General features: G+C 34.8%; 1 protein-coding gene across 9 annotated transcripts in view; it reads left to right on the top strand.

Moving 5' to 3' along the window:
• Obsc (Obscurin) overlaps positions 1 to 25,078 on the top strand; it is a 633,182-nt gene that overhangs the window by 422,911 nt on the left and 185,193 nt on the right. For all 9 annotated transcript variants that reach the window (XM_081756092.1, XM_081756083.1, XM_081756059.1 and 6 more), the window contains 2 exons: positions 6,523 to 6,687; positions 23,601 to 23,738. In XM_081756092.1, the coding sequence (XP_081612218.1) occupies positions 6,523 to 6,687; positions 23,601 to 23,738 (303 nt within the window). The remainder of the gene's footprint in view (positions 1 to 6,522; positions 6,688 to 23,600; positions 23,739 to 25,078) is intronic.

Below are 25,078 nucleotides of genomic sequence, written 5' to 3'. Positions count from 1 at the left end.
GTATTAACCTATATAGTACTTTTTAATTTATTACATTGTAACAGAGCAAGTAATGTAATTTACCGATGAAAGAAGAAAATCTAGAAAATAAATGCCGATACGTCATTATGCATAAAAATTGAAGTAACACGAGCTGAGACCCGTAAAGTGAGAGACTTCGATAAAAATCGGACAGACCTACGAAACCTATAATAACCGGTACGGTACAGAATTATTATTCTAAAGGAGTGAATATTGAAACTGATGGGGTTGTGGAAAATTAATGGAGAAAGTACCCACATGATAACCTTTGAGCATGATAGAATTGATTGCTCCATACCTTTCAACAAAATAGCCCTCCCCTCCTCACAATTACTCTAATTTCGCATTGTGATTGTGTTCACCATATGTTTTATCAATACACATAAATACAATGGATCATTTTCAATAAATATTAAACACCAAATTCAAACAAACGTTCAACTATCTACACAGGGCTTTTCAGATCTACAGGATGTCTGCATTAGTGCAGCTTATATATATACATAAATGATTGTTTATACTCTTATAAAGTCAAATATGTGATGGAAAACAATACTAAATATATTGTTCTCGAAACAAAGCGTTCCTATCAATGTTGTTGTGGTAAGAAGTGAAAGTGCCTTGTGTCAATGAACTCCACCTAAACCAAGGCGAGTCTTCAAACGATGCCAAATTGAAAGGATCTATCGAACAAGAGTTCCAACCAATGTGTTGCTACTCGTTGTTGAGGCCAAAAATACTCGAAAGCAGCTTGTTAGAGAAGCCAGTTTGTCCCGTTCACAGAAGGACAGCTAACAATTTATATCAACTTCACGTGACTTCGAATCATTAATTATTTTAACGCATCTTCCCAGCATTTAAATTTCTAATTAATTCAGAATATGAGATATAATTGCAATTAGTTCTACATGATTTAATCTAGATAGGTTTGTTCTTTCAGTAATTTTGTTTCATTAAATACAGTAGTGGAGCCAGATGTTCTTATGTTCTCTCGTAGTTTCCAGTATTACGACTCACTGTTTCTCTTTGCAATACTATACCTAGGTGGATTACCATATTATGCCTTAGAAACTTCTTCCTTACTGGCATGAATAATGACATAACAATAACTATACCTAGGTGGATTACCATGTTATGCCTTAGAAACTTCTTCCTCACTGACATGAATTATGACATAACAATAACTATACCTAGGTGGATTACCATATTATGCCTTAGAGACTTCTTCCTTACTGGCATGAATAATGACATAACAATAACTATACTTAGGTGGATTACCATATTATGGCTTAGAAACTTCTTCCTTACTGGCATGAATAATGACATAACAATAACTATACCTAGGTGGATTACCATATTATGCCTTAGAGACTTCTTCCTTACTGGCATGAATAATGACATAACAATAACTATACCTAGGTGGATTACCATATTATGCCTTAGAAACTTCTTCCTCACTAACATGAATTATGACATAACAATAACTATACCTAGGTGGATTACCATATTATGGCTTAGAAACTTCTTCCTTACTGGCATGAATAATGACATAACAATAACTATACCTAGGTGGATTACCATATTATGCCTTAGAAACTTCTTCCTTACTGGCATGAATAATGACATAACAATAACTATACCTAGGTGGATTACCATATTATGCCTTAGAGACTTCTTCCTCACTGACATGAATTATGACATAACAATAACTATACCTAGATGGATTACCATATTATGCCTTAGAGACTTCTTCCTTACTGGCATGAATAATGACATAACAATAACTATACCTAAGCGGATTACCATATTATGCCTTAGAGACTTCTTCCTCACTGGCATGAATAATGACATAACAATAACTATACCTAGGTGGATTACCATATTATGGCTTAGAAACTTCTTCCTTACTGGCATGAATAATGACATAACAATAACTATACCTAAGCGGATTGCCATATTATACCCTAGAGACTTCTTCCTCACTGGCATGAATAATGACATAACAATAACTATGCCTTATAGTGCCCCAAGAATTTTCTAGTTGATATTCTCAACAATCGCCACGGTGTTCAACCCTTGTACTCTAATCAACTTATACTATTTGTTTTTCAAAGTTAGGAGCCCTTCCCGCTTATCTAGTGGCTATCGCGTGCGTCTTTGTTGTCCGTGGTCCCGGGTTTCCGGAGTGAGAACATTAATAATGTACTTTCACAATAATTCAGTTTCATTAATAATTCGTATTCTTTAGCCTAAAAGGCATAACCGTGCGATATTAAAGTAAAAATATTTTACTTTCGTTTTTTAAAGCAAGCATTTATTTATAAAGGGTGGAGCCACGGATTACCGTCATTGCTGTATATTCCTTTTCTATATTTAATCCAATCCGCCTAGTGTAGGAAATTTTTTCTCTTTTCTTAAACAGTTCTCATGAATCTTCCTTCAGCTTTCGTAGAATGCCAATATTTCTTAACTTTCACTAAGATGTTCTGCAGGGTGATACCGTGGCTCAATGGTAGAGCGCTTAGATCTGGTGCATGGAGTTCCTGGTTCGATTCCCGTGGTTCTTGGTTCGATGCTTGTGGTGGACAACGTCATGTCCATGTTTTCTCTCAGGGTACTCCCGTTTCCTCCCACATTCTCATTCCACCAATTATATCATCATTCACGTGCATCAATCATCATCTGAAAGGGCATAACCGTGGGACGTTAAACTGAAAGATTTAATTGTTTCTTTTTAAGTGATTTGCACTAAATCTATGAAGAGAGTTAAGTTTATATAGAGACCTATGGGCCTTATTATAATGCTTTTTTTTTTTGCAATGTACAAATTAAATATTAATTCACTTGTTTACCTTGGTAACACATTTTTTTTCTGTAGTGATAGCTTATTAAATTCAACTCTGCCCCTCTACGAAATTTATAAATTTCTGCAATTTCGACAGTTTTGCAAGATTCCTTCCCTATCCTCTCGGAAGTTTTCAAATGAAATATACTTTTAAAGGGAATAACTCCTCCTTATGGCGAAACAGTTAGTTGAGGACCTCCAGTAAGGACAGATTACTTATGACGATGTAAAGTAACGTAACGAGATGTAAGCAATTTTTCGACAGCTCAAAACTGAATTTAAATACCATCGTATTTATTTATTGCGGACTTTCAATCTACACTTTCCTCAAATATTCAAATTCCTTCTGGTGGCGAATCACCTTAGTGCTATATAATGCTTTAGATTCGTGGACCTTTATTTCTCAGAAATGGACTGAGTAATTTGGTCCAAATTTAATGTGAAAATAATTGATGGCTCATTTCAGTGGAATAAAGAAATTGGTTCAGATCGATCAAGAATAAAATTCAAAACCGTCTGAAGAGTTATCTCAAAACAGAATCTACAGGGTAATCCAAAAGTGAGGAAATCACCAAACAAAATTAGAATGGTGTCGAAAATATGAAATCAAATACTTTTTTGCATGATATGAAGGAGGGACAAGCTTATTAAGACACGTGAAGACTTCGGCAGTCATCTTAAAATCTGCCTTCTGCTTCTGCACACCGAATTCAGTTGTTTTCCCACTGCTCGAAACAGGCCTGCAATCCATCCTCGGAAGGTACCGTACTACGAGAGCAGACGTCACGTTGCGCTAGATGTTTTCTCGGGTGCGAAAGCGAATTTCTTTCTGGTACCTTTTGATTTTTGGAAATGGTCAAAGACTCAAGAGACTATCACCCTGAGAGTAGGGAGCTTGACGAACCATCGAAATGTTGTGCTGAGCCGAAAAAGATAGTAACATGAGACGCATGAATAGAAAAATTATCCTGGTGCAATCTTCTGATCTTTGAGTTCCATAGGTCTGGCCATTTCGGACAAAATGCGCCACGTAAACAACGGCAAGTGACCGAAGAGAAGTATTTCCTCTACGTACTCATGATACACTTTGTCACAGCAATCAAAGAGCACAATCAACATTGCTTTGATTTTTCTACGCACTTGGCGAACGTTTCTGGATCTTTTCGAGCCTAGTTCTGGCTTGAAGAAGTTGGATGTTTGCAAGTTCTTAGGTGCTATCCATGTACCCATGTTTTCACCATTTTACATCCGCGCCGAGACTACAAAAGACTACCAAAACATAACCATTCCTCCACAACAGCAGACACAAATGAAAGTAACGACAACTAAAGGTATCATGGACAACTCTTCCACAATGCTAAATGTGGACAAACTGTACCATGCAGTTTCCTCAAGAACAAAGAAGCTAGGGTACTTTTCCAACAGGCCTCGTACAGAGACACCACCTTAATCTCCTGGTATTTTCAGTGGACAAAGAACTTGAACGAGCTCCTCCGTGGCTAAGCGGTTAGCGTACGCGCCTTTTGCGTGGGAGACCCGGGTTCGATTCCCGGCGGGAGCTCATGTGGTTCGGATTCCACGTTAATCAGTAGGTCCACGTCTCATATAGCCTCGATGCTGAAAGGGACGCTAAACTAAAATCAACTCAAAGAACTAGAACCTCGCAGACAGTGTTTAAATAGACGATGAGTGGTACCATATTAACTCATCATCATTATATTTAGCTTTTGAAGACAGAGTTCGTTACTTCTTGACACAAGCAACTCCGTAAGTGCCTCTTACAATGCAGAGCCAACAATGAAAATTCTACGCATTCATTGAAACACACATCCGGAATGATACGCATTAATCAATATGTTACAAAATACGATATTTGTAATCAAATTAGCTGGAAGGACTCTGATCACATTAGTTTATTTACTTCCCTACTATGAATAGCTACTGTCTGGATTTGTGATTTCCATTTCGAATGTGAGTAATCCATGATTAAACTAAACAGTATGCAACTGAAATATATCACTTTGTTTGTTTTCCTTGCATCGAAATTCGAACTTCGACAAGAAAAAAATGAAACTTATTAATGGTTTAAAAAAACATTGTAATAGAAATGATTTAACTAAATAAAGAGAAACACTTTTAATAGTGCCACTTCTTTTCTATATATACAAGAGTAAAATGTTTACATTCCCCAAGTTCCTTTAATAAAATATAGTACTTAGAATAAAGATAATCTAAAATACTTGTTAAAAAATTATTTTTACATCAACTACATTCTTAAAAGTTTTAGGGGCGAAATAAATTGGGAGGTAACGTACAATCATTTCAATTAGCTATAAAGCTTAGAATATAAACATTTATATAGAAGTTTGTTCTTATTTGTGATTGATTACATAACCTCTAATATTACTCGTGCAATGTGTCAATATCAATATGTTGTTCTAAAAGTTGTCGTTTTCCAGCTTGAATATATATCGAGAAGTGAATTATTGGAAGAAACATTTTATGTTTACAATTTATCACAAAAGTATATTGCTATGGTGATATACTAACTAGCTATCTAACTAACTCTATGGCCTATAGAACCCAGAAGTTCAATCCCACGTTCACAAAAGAATTCCATTGACTTATATCCTTAGCCAACTGGATCCAATTTCTACTTTGTATTCCTATTTCTGTGAGATCCATCTTAATATTGTCCTCCCATCTGCGCCTAGGTCTTCCTAATGGTAATTTCCCGATTGAATTTCCAATTAAAACATTGAAAGCGTTCCTACTTTCTTCCATTCTCGCTACATGACCAAGGTCGCCCATGTTGTGGTTTCCAAGGGGGGCAAGTATAAGCGACGTTTCAAAAATAGTTTCAAATTTTGCTGTAACTAATGTAAAAATTCTATTGGATTTTCGATATTCTGAAGTACAATTTCCTCTAGGGGGCAAGCGCCCCACCTTGCCTCCCCCTGATGGGCGCTCTTGTACATTACCTGCCCACGTAAGCCTCCTAGACTAGATGACCCTAAATTTTATGATTCCTCGTTTTGTAATTCCTGGGGAATGGTAAAGGATATACATTTTGTAATTCCTCGTTATGAAGTTTTCGCCATTCCCCAATCCCGTGGTGTTATCTATGTTTATTATTACGTAAATTAATATATTATTTCTTCAAAACAAAAATAATGCTCCCTGAACTTACAACACATTTTCCAACTTACACAGGCTGATAAAATAAAAACAAAAGATGTTTTTCTATACAATTTCATATCAGTCAAATGACAGTGCTATATTAGCCTGTAACAACTATACAAGCACACATTCCTCTTTATCTTGCTTCAAATATACATTAAAACATATCTCGCTTCTCTAGAAACTTACGGCTATTACACACAAAAACAAAAGAATGTAATACTACAATATAGACCTCAATGACGTGAACATTTCCAGGAGAATTTTGTTATCAAATAAGATTTAGCATTAAGCAAATAAAAAAATCAGTATTTGTATTAATTACTTCATACTGGAAGCAATAAAATCAAATTAAAGTATACACTAAATTTTGGTGAATAATCTTTGTCATGGTTTAGATATGTATAGTGCGTAAAACAACAAAAATATATAAGAGTTGCTCTTGAGAAGTAAATTCATTTTTATACTTATTTTAGGAGCTGGTGAAGTACTCCGCTCGGCTCGGGGAGGACACAACCGACCTCCTGAAGGCTTTGGAGTTGATGCTTGGAGTCCCTCACCGAGCCAACGATCTTAAGTTTATCAACAGCATCGAAGGATACAGAGGCAACATACATAAACTTGGTCGCCTTTTGAGACACGTAAGTAACGATTCGAGAAAGTATGTCAAAATAAGTATATTACCTTTCATTTGGACGTTGAAATTACTCTGTTCTGCAATTTGTAAAATACATACAGTAGATAAATAAATAAAATCTCTGGTGAAAAGTACTCTAGACGTCCTATCAATTTCAAAGATATTGTCAGAAGAAATAACTTAAGAGGTTATCGATTTTTGCTGGTGACTCACTTGTACTTTCAATGTGTTGAACCGTTGTAGCCATTAATCTTCGTTAATACCCTCTTATGTACAGGGTGTTTCAAAATGAATATCGGAATTTAAAGCTTTGTAGTATTTTGTTACAATTAACTTACAATTATAAATAATGTATCATATGAAAGAGCAACTCAAACAGTTTTGTACGCATGCATGCGCATACACTGTTTCCTTAATCTGCCGTTAGAAAGTGCTAGTAGCAAAGATGGCGACTAGTGAGCAAAAAGTTTTTGTGTTTTTGCAAAGACTGAATCTGTAGTTACAATGCAACCGTCTGTATGAAAAAAAATTGAGAAGACGCTTACCACTACGTCCTTATTGTTTGCAGTTGCTACAAGCTCTAAAGCTTACAGACTACGGTTTACGTGCCAACTTTGCAAATGAAATGTTGCTGCATTACGATAAAGATTTTCTGAATTGAGTCGCCTTATGATGAATAAACATTTCACGTAAGTGGCAATGTGAACACTCATACGCATCTGGGGGTCAGTAAATCCCCACGAGATGGTACAGTTGGAACGAGACTCCTCTAAATTAAATGTGTTTTGTCCTACATTCCTGCGAAAAGTTTATAGGCCTTTCTCGCCTATCGACTCCATGCGTGCCCTGCGACGAATGGTGCTCACATTGAATATTTGAGCAAAAACTGTTTGAGTTGCTCTTTCATTTGATGTTGTACATTAAATATAATAAATATTACAAAGCCTTAAAAGCCCGATATTTATTTTGAAACACCCTGTATTTACTACTTAGCGGTACAAATTAAATACACTATAAGTCATGCTCTATTAGATTTGTTCAATCAATAAATGCCATTATAATTTATATACAACAAATAGATAACAACAGCAATAAAGACGATAACAGTAAAGCTGTCTGTATTGTTGTTTGTTGAAAAATTTAGTGTCCTTTTTTCAGTACCAAGGCTTTTTGAGACGAGGACCTGGAATCCGAACCATCGTAGTACGTTCAAACTTTAATTCTTTTCTATTAGGAATTGAACCAAGGATCCTGTAAACCAAAAGCACATACTCTACCCGGTAGACGAGCGAAGAGAGACTGAAGCTGTCTAAAATAACTAGTGCTTAGAAAATTTCATACGTTCTTGTATAAGAGAGGAAAAAGTGAGCAGCATATAAAGCAATTTAAAATTAAACTTTATAAAATCAGAAAAAAAAAATCATCGTTTTCAATGATTCAGAGTACTTGAAAAACAAACCGTAATATTAAAATATAGAACAGTTAGTAATTTTACTTGGAAAGTACTATGAAACATAAAGTGTATCAGTGCCTTTGATAGGTTGTTTATTATTGAGTAATTTGACCGTAAAAATTGACGAAGATTACAGTTCAACATAGAACACAAATTCCGAATCAGACTATAGATTCACTTATAGTAACGTTAAACTGAATCAATGAAATGTACAACATAATTATCTTAATTTTCTCTGACTTTCTAGGCTTCTTGAAATAATTCCATCAATTGAAATGGAATGATTTTCCTTCGCTGTAAATTTTCAAAAGTTACAAAGAAAGTTACAATTTTTGCAAAGTTGAGTTTTTGTCTTCTGCAATTGAGTTTTTGTCTTTTGCAATGTGTGATACTTGGAAAATTCTAAATTAAATTGACACCTAATCAAAGTTAACATTAAGATTAACGTATAAACCAAAATGAATAGAAATAATTTTGCATATATTCAGTCCCATAATCGTCTCTGAGATTGTAAACTATGTATCTAAATATGTACGCATTAAAGTTGCTTTTCAGTTGCGATATAATCCATTTGTTTTTATCAATGTTTTACATTGCGATACAATTTCAGATTTGCGAAAAACATTCTTTAATTGGGCCATTGTATAATTATATTGTAAATTGTGTCTTCGTTTATTCTTTAATGTTTCACAGCACATTTCGCATGAACAATTCGAACATAGGATATTTTTTAAAAAATTGTGTGTCATGTCAATCGAGGTGAATAGAAATACAATGTGAAACAAGTTTAAAAATTTTAAAATTGATAAAAATAAAAATCAGATCAAATAAGTAAATAGTATGTACATATCATATAACTTCAAATTTTATCTCTCTCTCTCTCTCATATATATATATATATAAACGAAAGTCACTATTTTGTGACTTCGTACCTCTTGAACAACACAACCTCGATCAAATTTTCAACATAGATGAGGTTCGGGCCTGGGATGTTTTTTTTCATTTCACTTTGACGGTGCAATCTTCTAAGAACGGGTAGGGGATATATATATATATATATATATATATATATATAATGTACGGAAATGACCGATATTAGTGACCAATACATAGTTTTCGAGGTCGTTGCGATGAACAGTTACATTGCCGATGCAGTTTAAATCCAAATTCACGCCTTTATGTCCAAAAGAAAACTTATTCTCCCCGTGCGAAGAGCGGGTATTCTGCTAGTTAATTAAAATTACAATCAATTACATTTAGTTCTAGTACACTTCATTTTCATTTCATATATAAAGAAATAAATTTAAAACTTTTTTTTTTCTTATTGTGATTCTCCAAATGTTAGTCGAAATGTCACGATAGCTGGAACTTTTTGACCTTAAATTATATGGTGCTGTAGCCACGGGGTTTGAGTTATATCTTATTTAATATTTGTGATTTTCATCTTTTTAATATTATAAATTGAAATAATAACAATACAAAATAAAGAAATAATGTTATTTCAACGTTACATGCAAGCTATAGATAAGTGGAGTAGACTCAGATGGTTAGGGCATGTAAGAAGAAGACATTTGAAGTACGTAGCTCACCGATTAGATGCTGTAGAAGTATGTGGGAAACAAGACCAACCGGCCAAAGAAGAGTGGGAAGATTGTGTTAAGAACGGTATACTGCAGTGTGATGTCACAGTGAATATAACACAAGATAGAAACACGTGGAGGACAGCGATTTGAAAAGCCAACCCCAGCTAATTGGAAAAAAGGCTAAGAAGAAGAAGAACATGAATAATTTCAAAGAATATTGTAAAAGTCTTTCAGACATGTTAAAATAAAACATAATATAACAATTAGAATATATTTACAGCTGTGTTGGCTGCATGCTACTAAAAGTTTCTCATTGTATATCTTACAGCAAAGAATGTTCCTTCATAGTTGTCCAAAATTATTAGTACGAATAAACGTTACCAAACTACAAATGAAGTAGATCGCTAGTAGTATGTGCGAACTACAATATAGAACCATAAATTGTTGAAATTTTTTGACTTCTAATGGGTGAAAATCTGTTTTTTTTTTAATCTCTGTATTAAGAGAAGAAACAAGGACGCATTTAAATCCAGTCTCTACTATTGACGTTGTATTTGCTAGCCTCAATAGGCAATTTATTTTTTATTTATTAATAAATGTGTCAGATACAGATCTCCATTTTATACTGAAAAATGTAACATAAGTACATAACAAAAAACAACAACGATATATATATATATATATATATATATATATATATATATATATATATATATATATAGGGTGTTAATGAATTATACCGACAAACTGTAAGAGGTCGGTACAAAATCTCATCAAAATAAGAGAAAAAGTTCATATGGACCTATGGCGAAAAGTGCATAGTTTCAGAGCCAGGGCTGTCCAAAATCTCGAAAAAGCTAAATTTCAACAGGCCCCATTTCGAATTCCAGAAACTGTTGATGGTGGTCCTTTTCAACGTAAAGGAAGTCACGCATGCACAATCCAAAAATGCATATTACATCAATTTTCAATGGGTGTGCAGGGTATTCTGTAGAGGATATAATTCTCAAATATCCTCTTAATAGAGTTTTCAGATATACCCTAATTGCAAGGAGGGTCCAAAGTAAGCAGGAGATAAGCCTTGACAACAATCGACATCCAGTGCTTCGGAGGGAAGTCCGAAGTGTTAGGTACCGACAGCTCCGTTTTTTGTGTGTGTGTGTGTGTTCGGAATAATATGTGATGCGATGTATTTCACCACGGTATATTTCACGTTTTCTTCACTTATAAGCGTGAAAGAAAACATCGAGGCATTCTTTTTCCCGAGTACGAGAGACCGTTCTTTTGACGATTCTTAACACTTCCAACATCACGTCACAGGATTCCGTGTTCACGGCTACCAAGGCTTATCGTTTGCCTACTTTTGACCAATCACAGTCTCAGCATATCTCAAAATTCGGTTGATGGCATGTCTGAGAAGTTCACCCTGCAAGGAATACTCTTCATACCCATTAAACATTAATGAAATATGCATTTGCGGATTGTGTATGTGTGACTTCTTTTACGTTGATAAGGACCGCCACTCCACGATTTTTCGAATTCGAAATAAGGCCTGTTGAAATTTGGCCTTTTACTGACTTTGGACAGCCCTAGCTCTGAAACTATGCAGTTTTCCTCACAAGTCCATAGGAACTTTATGACTTATTTTGATGTTAGGAATCACCTCTTACAGTTTGTCGGTATAGGTCATTAACACCTTGAAGATAAATCATTATATAATGATGCCAATCTGAAGTATAAAGAACGTTGTATAATTGATAGTCTGGGTGTTACATATGTTAGTAACGTATGACTGGAAGTAAGGCGAGAAGGTACACGAAAATTTAGAACAGAAACCAATAATTTGGAGTCAATTTTTCCATTGATAATTTTATGGATAAGCAGCAAGTCTGCTACCATGCGTCCATTAAGTGGAGTCTGAATATTAAGTTTGTTTAGGAGCTCTGTTTTATTAAGACTACGCGCTGAAGGGACTCTTTGTTTGACAAGGGCAAGGATAAAGTTGAGAACAGAATCAAAACGGGATAAGTTTGAAGCACATACCATATTCCATTGCTGAGCAATATTCAATTTTAGGAGATACAAAGGCTTTGAAGAAAATACTCAGTGATTTGAGATCCCGAATTTCAGTAAATCTGTAAAGAATGTCCAGTATTTTCATAGCACTCTTAACAGCAAAAGTGATGTGATTAGCGAATGTAAGTTTCTCATCGAATAATATTCCGAGATCTTTATGTATTGTTACTCTTTTAATAGAACTGTTATTAATACAATATCAATGATAAATTTTATTTTTCTTCAAAGAAATACTAAGAGTGAAGCATTTTTGAGGGTTCAATTTTACATTCCAAGTCGCACACCAACCAGCGAGTTTAGCGAGGATTTATTGAAGTCGTAAAGCATCGTCTATGGAAGAAATCTTATGGAAAATTTTACAGTAATACATTTTACAGTATTATGCTGTTAACAGCCAGCCACTATAAGAAACGTTTGTTTAATTTTCTCCTTCGTCATGGCTTTATTTCTTATCTCCAAAATAACTATAACAAGGAAATGTGTGCCAATGAGAGTAAAAGATGCTAATGACAAAAAATTCCACTGAAGCCACCTAATGAAATTTGAATACTAGAGTCAAGAAAAGTAAAAGGGATTCTGAAACAGATTTTCCGTATCTAGCCGTGTTAAATGATTCTAATAAACAAACCACAATATATATATGATATAGATACACGACTATTTAAAGTTCTTTGTTTACGCACAACTCGCCAGTAAGGGAACAGTCGTAATACGATGGATAGGGTGGTTTGTAATGATAGCACAAATTGAAGCTTTACTCGTTTCTGTCGCTGGAATTGAGATAGAAAAAGTATCATTTAAAAAGTATAACCTTGAATCTATTTTTGATGTTACGAGGAGAAAAAAGTATCATAGCGTCCGTCACCAAAATAACCAGCGGAACTATTTATAAAGTCAGAAAGAGATGGGAATCTGTAACAATAAATGCATCTACGTTCGTGTCACATACACGCGCTTAACTGCAATCGGCTATCATCCAAATACGAATATGTGTCCTCCTTCTATAACGAGATGCTTCCGATGGAATATTTTGGCGTTTTGGCATCGGAAAGGTCTGCCTTAAGTGATCGGGAAGGACTGATACTCCATTCCTGCTGCTTCCGATTAACAGTACAGCCTTCAACAAAAGCTCATATATTCACATTATATCTTCTTTTTTCTGAATAACTTAGACATAAGTTCATTAATTGGTACAGATTGATGGTAAATACAGGTAACTATTTCCTAAAAGAATATGAAGAGGGCAATATATAAGGGAAACAGGCCCGTATCCACGGGGGGCTAGGGTGGGCCGGGCCCCCTAAAATTTTCACATTAGGCTTGCAAATGAACTATAATATGGTTGGGTAGACCCCCTAACTTCTACCGCTCCCTTCCCTACATTTTTGGGTTGGCTACGGGTCTAAAGGGAAAATTCATTATTTATAATTTCGTTAGAGTAAAAAACAATCTACTCCAATATTTAGGCAGTAAGATGAAGCTACCAACATCATATATACAATTACAAGTCAAATAGCCTTGAGGAAACCCAGAAAGATAATACTAGTAGTAGAATAAAACGTATTTTGAAATGAAATTTAGAAGAAAGATTTTTCTTACCTTAGATTAAAATGAAAAGTATTTCCCAGAAGACAAAAACCAGACTTCGCAATTTGTTTCTAGTGTCACCGGCAAAAGTATGAACATACCCAACAGAAGCTATGCCATCAGGTGCAACGCACTCAGAATGTTTCCTTGGGGATGGTGCACAAATATATATGTTAACTTTTTTTTTTTTTTGTAAAAATAGAATATGTGTAATGGAATAGTGGACAAAATAGTGGAAACACATGACAAACCTGATCAATATTTTCAGTGTATCTGGCCACATGCAAAAATTATGAAGCTTTCGAAATGTGGGTGTGGAGAAGAATAGAGAGAATTAGTTGAGTCGAACGGAAAACGAATGAGAGGGTGTTAGAAATGGTAGGAGAGAAAAGAACAGTTTTAGTTCTTGAAGAGAAACTGGAAGTTGAAGAGAAGTTGAAGAGAAACTGGTTGAGATATTGGCTAAGAGAGTATGGTGACAGGAAAGAGAAGGATATGGCGAAGGAGGTTACAATTGATAACCGATATCAAAACAAAAAAAAATCGTACGTGAAGACGAAGAGGTTAGCGGAAGACCGTGGAGCATGAAAGCTTCTAAGTTGCGGCAAGTGATAATGGCATAATATCTATCATGATGATGCTGGCGGCACTGAAACTGTACGACATTGAACTGTCTCTTATTTGCTTTAGATAGTGTGCTAGTAGGAGCGAAAGGCAATGTGGTCGTGGACATTATGTTGATGAGGCGACTGAGTCAATAGTATAGCAGTCCTTACTGAGTTTCAAAGAGGTCTAACTGCTGCTGCCCTCTAGCTGGAGGATCTATGGCCGAAACAGCAATTTTATTTGGTGTAACATGAGATACAGTATTCAAAAAAAAATGAAATTAAATCTTTAAGTTTTACGTCCCACGGTTATGCCGGTTAGGCTAAAGGAGACGGTGATGGTGAGAGATGAGTGAAATGGTGGAATGAAGAAAGTGGGAGGAAACGGGAGAACCCCGAGAAAACCCACGAGCACGGTGTTTGTCCACCACAAAGTTCACTTGGCGGGGGCTGGGATCGAACCCGGGACCCCACGCACCAGAGGTGAACGCTCTACCACTGAGCCACCGCGCCCCCCACAGTATTCAAAATCATGACAACACATATGCACTGTAGAATAGGGTTTGATAAGGACAATAGTGACATAAAAACTAATTGTAGGGTAAGGACAGCTAAATATTTAAATTAATAATGACATCTTAGAAGAAAATAACCTCCGCCGAAGTGACTGCAGAAGTGAACAAGCCCATGAACATTTCAGTGACACCAGTCGTTCTTTCAGAAAAAATGTTTCGGGAGGGCACACGTAGTATTCCGGGGGGGGGGTACTGCTGGTACTATTTTATTTATTATTATATTATAGATGTATTATTTTGGTCTCGTCCGGGGGGCACTCTCAGAGCTCCGGGGGAGCAATGTCCCCAAAAAAAAACGTGTTTGGAAGAAGCACTAGTGACAACCAAAACAACGAAGTGGGAATTTCATAAAACGGGTATTTACGATTGTGTTGCTATTGTAAATTTACTAATGATAGACCAGAATGCTCAAAGGCCTGTTGAACTGTAGAAGCCATTTTTTTAAGCAGTGAAGCCGACTAATAAAATCAACTTTTCATAAATGCCTGAAGATAGATAATTTCCAATTTCAAATTCAGGTAGCTTAGGACCCAAAGGGCTACAGTGGGTAAAAGTTTCTCACTATGGCACTTCACAAAATCACCAAACATTACTTAACTTTTGATGCCAATACTTTCTCAAGGTCTGAAAGAAATCTGATATAACTTTAAAGCAGTGACATTCCTTATGATAGTGTTTTGAAATTTATGACGTTAACGTCACTACTGTCGCATAAATCAAGCTTTACTTTCTGAAATATATAACATCTATTTGCCTTAAGTTCGTTATTTCAGAATTTCTGGAACTAATTAAACCATAGTTTACTCACTAAATCTTTCAATGATAATCCACAAAATAAAATATATTTAAACTTTTGTATTTTCCGAAGATTTTCTGCATTTACCCTTCTATTTTTACAAAATTACTTCTGTATAATTGAAGATACATCCACCGTTAATGGCTTCTTAATGTATTATATACTTTACTGCTAAAACAAACATGTTTATACATGTCTGGCCACACCCCTTTACAACATAAATGTTTAGATCTGGCCTTACAAGAAAATGATATCATACGATACGGACTATTGTCCAAATAAACCTATATATATATATTTATTAATGTTATCGCTATAAATGAGAATTCAAAGCTCTGTTTATAGTGAAAGAAGATATTTTATTTTTCATTAAAAATCTATTTATATAGTACAATTATTGTTTAGGATTCCTATAAAAGCTATCTTATTTAATTAGTTTCAACATTTGTCCCTTACTTCTAATTTATTTGTTTATACTTGTAAATATGAAGTACTTTAACGTGTCAAATATACCGTCATGAATAAATAATTACCAGACTACTTCGCGTTATACATGGTAACTATCTTCCCACTACTCCAAGAATCCTATTTTATTCTTTGTTCTGAACCTAAGGGCATTTTTCACATGTTACCAACACAAAACGGAAAATACATAAATATTGGTTCAATGTATGGAAAATGTTTGATCATTCTGCATATTCAAACTTGATTGTTAAGATCCTGACATACTAAAATTAATACAAAATTTACCATTTTTCTTTTGCATGTTTTTCATAAGTGAAAGGAAATAATGAAATAAAACTTACCACAAACATAGATCATGTTATCATACAACAGAAAATATGAAGAATTTTCAGTGTTGCCATCCTTAGAAATTACAGTGTTGCCAGAAGTTGTGTTTAGTTTGTAATAAACAAAATAGTTTTAACATATACAAGTATTGTTAGGTATTAAAATTAAATAATAATGTTATTTAAAAACTATTTCACATGATACCAAAACAACATGATACATAATTAAATGCAGTTGAGTTCGTTCCTTCAGTCGCTGCTTTAACTTAGAATTTGGGGAAATGCTATTCTTGCAATACTGTAACCGTAATTTCTATAGATGGCAACACTGAAAATTTTTCAGGTTCATATTTTCTATTGTAGAATATCATTTACTATGATTGTAGTAAGTTGCATTTCATTATCTCCTTTCACTTATGAAAAACAAGTAAAAGAAAAATGATACATTTTGTATTATTTTAACTATGTCAGGCTCTTAAACTACTTACATATTGAATTTTCTTTTCTTTCTATAGTTTACTTAATCCTTTCAATATATATCTGTGGCTTGGGTCTAAAAGGGCCAATGCCACTTTTGGAAAAAAAATGAGATACTTTTCAATTTTAACGTCTACAAATGGATGTTTTCTTGTAGAAGAGAAGCAAATGTCAACACGAAATAGTGTGGAATATATACCATTCATATTAACATTTGCTTTTCTTGCACAAGAAAATATTCATTTATAGGCGTTAAAATTTGACGAATAACATATATATATATATATATATATATATATATATATATATATATATATATATATATATATATATATATATATATGTGTGTGTGTGTGTGTGTGTGTATAATTCGTGTAATTCCTAACCCCTAAAAGATTGTACAGATTATCGGAGAACTTGGCAATTATTATGAAATTGTGAAATCGCCTGATCTATATATGTTATCACAGATCCGGCAACTACCTATGAACTGGGAAAGACTCTTTTGGCGGTGCTTTCCTTGTGTTAGTTGTTGTACTTTCTACATCAGCATGCGTATCTCGAGGCTGAATCACCGAAATAACATTAGCCCGCTGACATCTATCTGGAACAACTGAGCGTGGCCTATAGCTGGCAAAGTTGACTGGAAAAATCGTTCTGTTTATTCGAAGCTTTAAGAAAGCATCTATCTACGACCTTGCATAATAGTTGGCAAAATACTGTTGGATGCTTTAAGAAAACACAAATGTAATTTTCATGTTCTGTTTGTAACAGAGTATTTGATATTTTGTACTTTCAAAGGAACACTTTATTGTGGTTGTCGGTTGGCATTAACACTTTTCTTTTCTTTTCTTTTTTTTTGTGTTTTTTTATTCTTTGACTTTTTTCTTGTGTAGCAAGAAATACCGTGCATGTTTGTTTTTCGTACAAGACATTTCGTCCGTTATGAAGTGAGATGCATGCTTTAGAAGCAGAAACATCTATATACATAAAGGAAGTAGGCCTAGCAAATTGATGAATTATGTGAAGATTTTTCGACCAGTCATAGGCACTTTGGTTGCGCCTCAATACCTGCATCTTGACATGAATACTTTGCCTTTGTTCTCACCGTCTTACTGTCAGACCGAATGAAGATATAAAGATGGCTGTTGGGAAAACGTCCACTTCTTGTTACTACATTATGATTTGCGTAAACAATTGTTATCTCCGGTTTGTTCCACTTGAAGCACAGTTCAAGGAATTTACAGATTATAAGCTCTGAAAAACTTGAAACCACGGAGCGGAACCAGTGGGAGGTTCTCGGCACAGAGTTGGCTGCCGTATAAGAATTATCATTCACATATAGAAAGATTTAAGGTCGCATACGAGGTGTAAGTGGACAAGTGTTCTAGTAAACTTTTGAATTACATAGCATATATATATACTTTAACCATGTGTCCGCCTGGAAAACAACAAAAAATATTTGATGAATCAATATCAGTTTTAACTAGGATGCAGAGAGTCAAAAATTAGGAATCGAGTTCGTTCAAACCGAAAGTGGTAGGAATTAAAAATTTCCGGTTTTTATATTGAGCCTTATCGATTTCTGAGAATCGATTTAGCATTCCTACAATAAGTACCATCTTCTCACTTAGCCCTCTATTCAAACCTGAAGATGCAGAGAGCAACCACTTCCGGTTTTAACGTTGATCTCTATATAGTGTAAACGATAATATTTGGTCTAGGAATTAATTCGTGCGGTTGGTACGCACACATTGAAGCTGTGGTACAAACACAAAATACATAAATACCTTAAGAAAAATATTGCCCATCGCTAGCCACCACTTTCGCCCATCTGTCAGGCAATGTACGGATTCCGTGGCGAAAGAAGTCCTCATCCTTGGAAGCGATCCAGTCAGAGACCCATGTTTCGATATCTTTTGAAGAAGTAAACCGCTGTCCAATCAAATCGTTGTTCATGCAATCGAACAAGTAGTAGTCCGAAGGAGCAATGTCTGGTGAATACGGCGGGTGGGGTAAAACTTCCCATCCGACATTTTCTAAATAGGTTTTGACCGGTTTTGCGACATGTGGGCGAGCGTTATCATGTTGAACAATAAGTTTATCATGTCTGTTCTCCCATTCTGGTCGTGTTCTGGCCAGAGCTTGCTTCAAACGCATTAATTGTCGTCGATAACGTCCTCCATTCATAGTTTCACCCGGTTGCAGCAGCTCATAGTACACCACACCTTTCATATCCCCCCATATGCACAGCATAACCTTTGCACAGTGAATATCTCGTTTTGGTTGTGATGGACCTGCTTCACCTAGTTTCACCCAGGCCTTTTTTCGTTTAGGGTTCTCGTAATGGATCCACTTCTCATCACCCGTAATAATTCGATGCAGAAACCCCTTTCTGCTCTGTCGTTGAAGCAGCAATTCGCAAATGGTGTTTCGTCTTTCAACGTCTCTGTCTTTCAATTCATGTGGAACCCAATGTGACATCTTTTGAATCATTCCCATGGCTTTCAAGCGTTTGGAGACTGTTGTTTGATCAACGCCTAATGCTGCTGCAAGTTGTTCCTGCGTTTGACACGAATCCTGCTCGAGCAATGCTGTCAATTCTTCGTCTTGAAATTTTTTGGCTGTCCAGCTCGCTCTTGGTCTGCCAAGCCGAAATCACCACTTCTAAACCGTGCAAACCACTTCTGACACGTTCGCTCAGCTAGAGCATGGTCACCATACACTTCCACCAAAATACGATGACTTTCAGTCGCACTTTTCTGCATGTTAAAGTAATGCAGCAGGACACCCCGCAAAAACACTTTATCAGGCACAAATTGCGCCATGTTCACTTAACTACAAACTGGTGTTGTTGACGCTTTAATCCACTGCCCTATACTACGAACGGTACGCGATGACAGGGGTTTGCAACACATGTGTGGATACACGGAACTGTGGGACGCTCCGTTCGTTGCGCCATCTCTTGTCCACCCGCACGAATTAATTCCTAGACCAAATAGATAGCGAGAAGTTTTCTGCAATCAATTAAGAGTCTCAAAAATATATTCCATCTTCCCTCTAATTTCTCTGTTAAAACCGATATTGTCAGAAATCTACTGTTTCCGGTTTTAGGGTTGATTGCTATAGAGTAAAAATGTAATAGATAGCGAGAATCGGCTTTCTGTAATGAACTAAGCGTCCCAAACTATTTATTGTATCTCCACACTAACCTCTCTAGTAAAAGCGGAAGTAGTAGAAATTACCACTTCCGGTTTCAATATTAATTAAGAAAATATCGTACAATGCAAACCAAACACTTTCACGTGGTGTACACATGACACTGCTGCTTGTTAGCTTAACTGGATATTTCTATTATATTCCTCTAATTTCTCCTTTATTTTCCCTCCTCCAAAGCTATTAAGCCTGATAAGCAGCCGAGTCTCCATCCTCTGTGTGACGTCAAGAATAACACCGACAACAGCGCTACTCTTTCTGAACATTTTCGTGTCTGGCTGTTGGCGCAGAATGAACTCTAAAACAACGGTGAATATTAGAAGAAGTAAATCTGTGACTTGAAAACACGTTAACCACAAAACTAGGGGTGCCCGTCTTCTTAGCGTACTCTCACAAGTTTACCCATTTTTCCCCGCCAAATTTACCTTTCTTGACCCAAATTTGCCGTTCTGCCACCCAAATTTACCATTCTGTTGCCGTAATACATCTTTTCTCCTACAAATTTACCATTCACCAACTTGATTGTACCGTTTTTAATTAAATATTATGTCTCCTCAAATAATCTCATGACGGCAACCTGTGTCCTAAAGGGCACTACTGCACATAAACTGTACCGTGATAGATATATAGATAAACTTATTTCTTGGGAAGATCGATGAATTGGCCTCAATGCTACAAAATAGTTCTATATGTCTTCCAATCCTTTTAAACATAGCGGTTGTTATTTTAGAGCTCGATTCCATAAAGGGTTGTTTCATTTAGAGAAAGTTTTTATTTGATATGAACTTCGAAGCTGATGTATATTTAACTGTTGATCGTTTGATGTATATTTAACTGTTGATCAGGCTAGGTCTTGTTATACGCGGTTCCAGGAAATCTACTTTTTGCTTTATCCTTCAGATAAACATATTGTTTTGCATATTACCAGGATGAAGCAGAAAATAAAATTAATATTCTAATTCTATGAAAAATTTTAATCACCCTATATATTCAAATGTGACTCATAAATTGTTTGAAAACATGTCAAATTCATATACATTTTTGTTTAAATATATTCTTTTAAAATGTTTCGTGGTTTTAATTCATTGTCTAATTTTATTGGCCTCGCATGTAACAAAACAGTTACGTTTGGTTCGATACAAGGGATATTGGGCCTTTTGCAGAGTCGTTCTGACTCGTGATTAGTGCCATACTAAAGAGTTCGACTAACGTATGTTTCCTGCAGTAGTCAGGTCTTTAGTATAATGCTAATCATACGTCAAAACGACTCTGTATAAGGTCCATTAGGTCTGATTAAGGTTCCTGGTAGATTCGGGGAAGAAAAAAGAATGACGAAAATAACAGCTGCTCAGTCAGATTGAACAGTTCGCGCCAATGGACAGCAAGTTTAAGACTCAGAGTAACAAAATTGAATGGCGTGACAGAATCTTTTCTAGATGAAATATAGGGAAGGTACAATCCTCAATTCACCGTCGGCCAACTATATTATGATAATATAGAAGTAAATATTATCGTATCTTAATTTTCAGTAGGAATACAGATTCCAAAGATAACGTTTATGTATATATTTTTTAAGGCAACAAGGATAATAGTCCGGTCCCTTATGATAACAAATGTTGTGACCAGACTTGTTTAAACTTGTTTTCTTTATGCTGTTAAAGATAAAATAAGTGAGGAAGCCATAGTTAATGGAAGTGTCTTTTCAATTTCTGCGAAATGAATTATAAGTATTAGGGAAATATAAAGTTTAAAAAAACAAAAATAGTTTGATTTATTAAAGTAATTATCGTAGAAAGGTTTGATGGTTATTAAAATAATTTTAAACGAACTGGAACCGCAATATTTGTGTATATATGTGTTACAAGATAAGATATACACAGTAAAGATTTTATTACTTAAACACAGAATCCCATTATGAATACTTATTACTAGAGCAACCCAAAAGCATAAAAACCATAACGGCAATTTACACATATGGTTGGTACTTTGAACATGGTTGTGGTTGTCTAAGGGTTCAGAAGAAACTAATTTTTAAAAGCATAATAAAGCATAATTTTAGAAAATAAAGCATAAAGCATAATTTAAAATATATAGCACAATTCTTAAAAAATTCTGTTTAACTGCAAGTTAAACATACTGTGTTAATATTTTTTAAAACCAATGTTTACAATGCAAAATCACTGAGAATGTAATGCAACAATGAACTTTTTGTATTTTTGTATTGCACACCAATATTTTTATTTCAGTGCAATCCTTTGATGTGGAGAAAAAAGCAAATGAAGAAAACTTTCCGTCAACAATGAATAGTACACAATATTGTTATGTGCACCTCTTGAACTTGAGCACTTTCTGTTCCTTTGGTGGCATCTTTTACTTTCACTTTTTGTATATATGCACCTCTAAGGCGCACATGTGATGATAAAAAAAAAACTGATTGGAGTAAAGCATATGTCTTTACAGTGCATTAATTAGAAAGTTCATTAAACATGAAAGAAAATGGTTGCATAAAATATTAATAAATAGATAAAGATATTTAGAATATTTAATGTATAGAAAATATTTTAATTATACACGACTAATGTAAAACAATAATTGCAATTAACAATAAAGCATAATAAAGCATAATTTGCAAAAAAAATAAATAAATAAAAGCATAATGTGGGTTGCTCTACTTATTACCTATGCACTCAAATTTTATGCTGACGCCTCACCTCATATTTTTAATATGCAGACAGAAGATCCATAATTTTTATTAGCTTTAATTATTATAATGTTACCTAACAGACATAAAAATGTACTCTCTTATTTAACACGTTGTTTAAAAAGTGGTATGTTTTCACTGTCATCATTGTGTTAAAAACTGACTTTGTTGTTGTACGAGGAGTGATCAGAAAGTAACGTTACAAAGCCTTCACGGAAACGTTATATATTATTTCATATAACCAACACAGCCAACAGATAGTATACACATTGGGTTATTTTTCGACATAATTTCCATATCGGTTGAGGCATTTGTCGTATCGTCGGATGAGTCTGAAGGTTTCTTCCTGGTAAAAATCCTGTCCTCGCATGTTCAGCCACGTTGCCACAACGTGTTTCACCTCCTCGTCTGAAGCTAAGCGATGGCCTCCTAGGTGCTACTTCAAGTGCAGGAACAGGTGAAAGTCGCTTGGAGCGAGGTCGAGGCAGTAGGGAGGATGGTCGATGATGTCCCAGCGAAACTGCTTCAACAGCGTGGTGTCCTCGACGGTGACGTTTTCTCTACCAGCTGCAAATTTTCGACACCATTCTGCAACATGCTGACGAGACATGAGTCTCTCCATAAACTTCTACCACCTGCCGGTGAATTTTAGTCGCGGTTACATCTTTCGTCCACAAAAATTGAATAACTGAGCGGATTTCTTCACGAGACCAGTTTTCCACACGAGTCGCCATTTGTGCTTTACCCGCAACTAGCGCCGTTGGTGGTGGGTGGCTGAAATTCTACACAGTTGTCAACTTCATGTAGTAAATTTACAGAACATTCCTCATTCCTCTATAACAGACGAAACTCCAGAAATATCGGCCTTGTAACCTTGGTTTCTGATCCTCCTCCGTAAGTCTCTTCGAAATATTTCTTATCTTTACATCGACTTGTATCTGAAATATCAATATTATCTCAGGCTATAACAATGACAAAAATTAAAATATGCAAATTTTGTTCCACACAAGATATTAAGTTACTTTTTCTACATGTGGATTCTTTATCTTTCTTTCAGGGTTGGTTTACAGTAAAAGACAGAAGTGAACGAAGTAAAGACCGTTATTTGTTTCTTTTCAAGGCAAGAATTTTGATTTGTAAAGTTAAAAGAATTACAGATGACCGTTCTATCTTTCTTCTAAAAGATATTATAAGGGTAAGTTTTGTTTTATCATATCCACTATTTATTTGTGTATTATTATAGCTTATTATCTGGCAGTAATTTTATTTCAACTCTTGTTAATGAATAGAGTAAATTCCTTCTGTGCCTTCTTGAAAACACGTGTTTTCTTTATTATCTTCTTTCTGTGTTGTTTTACAATTTCTAATTGTTTTTTAAGAGTGAATTTACATCTTTGGTTATTAATGTCTGTTGTTTCATCTTCAGTCACAGCTTGTAATTTATTTTTATGATGGAAAGCTTGTTTTATATTGTTTTCTCTTTTTGCCTTGTCTAGAACTATTATTTTTGCATGCTTTAAACTTCCCTTTCTAACATTTTATTTTCCTATTTCTGGTAAAAATTTCCCATCACATTCTAGATTAATTTTTGTAATGCCAAATGTTTTTGTTCCTTTTTGTTAATAAAATGAACGCAATCTTTCCATACTGGAAATTTCTCAAGAACTATATTCCCATCGTTCTATCCTGGGAAATTACTTTTTTCTATTTCTTTAATTATTGTCTAGAAAGTAAAAGTTTTCTAGAACATCATTTTAATTTGTTAAATTATCATTATGCCTTTACTCTTACTGTTAAGGAATTGCGTGTATTAGCCTCGAGATATTTGTTTCTGAGAGCATCAGCCACTGCAAGTGAGTTTTAATTCTTAGCAAAACCAGTGCATATATATCTATTGCAAGAAATTTTCTAAACATATGATCTAAGAGGATGTATTACAACAAGAATAAAAACCATACCCAATAAGGAGAAAATAGTAAATGTTTAAAATATTAGAAGCATCTGAGATTCGTCATGATAATCTTTGTATTCTTACTGAAAGTACTGTCAAAGAATTCAAAAACCTTATTTCTAGTAGACAATAGATAGAACAGAGTGTTCATATTTGGTACTTGTATTTTAATGTTCTATCTCCTCAGATAAGTTGCTACATGGAAAATTATTTTCTGTGAATTTTTTTAAAAAATAAATCGATGACCTGTGTGTAATAGTTTCTCATCTTTCCAAAGCTCTCTACCCATACCTATGGAAAGCATGTTTTGGTGTTTATAAGTTTTAAATAAAAACCTCACAAAGACAGAGATATCATCTTATACCAAATTCTCCATATATTTTGAACAAAATTAACGTCACTTTAGCACATTTAGAATTGAATTAATAGGATTACAGTACTCTAAATTGTTCCTAATTCTTGTATCAACTTTGAATGATATCCCTTCCCTGTGTTGATTCTATAGGACTATATAAATTAAAATTATAGCTGTATTCCAACTCCCCCTATGCTATACTTATTTTCATTTGTATAGCATTACCTTG

This window comes from Thermobia domestica, chromosome 1 (genome assembly GCF_964235325.1).
Source record: "Thermobia domestica chromosome 1, izTheDome1.hap1.1, whole genome shotgun sequence".
Lineage (NCBI taxonomy): Eukaryota > Metazoa > Arthropoda > Insecta > Zygentoma > Lepismatidae > Thermobia > Thermobia domestica.
The sequence above is the reverse complement of the archived record's forward strand: the minus strand, read 5'-3'. Positions and strand labels throughout refer to the sequence as shown.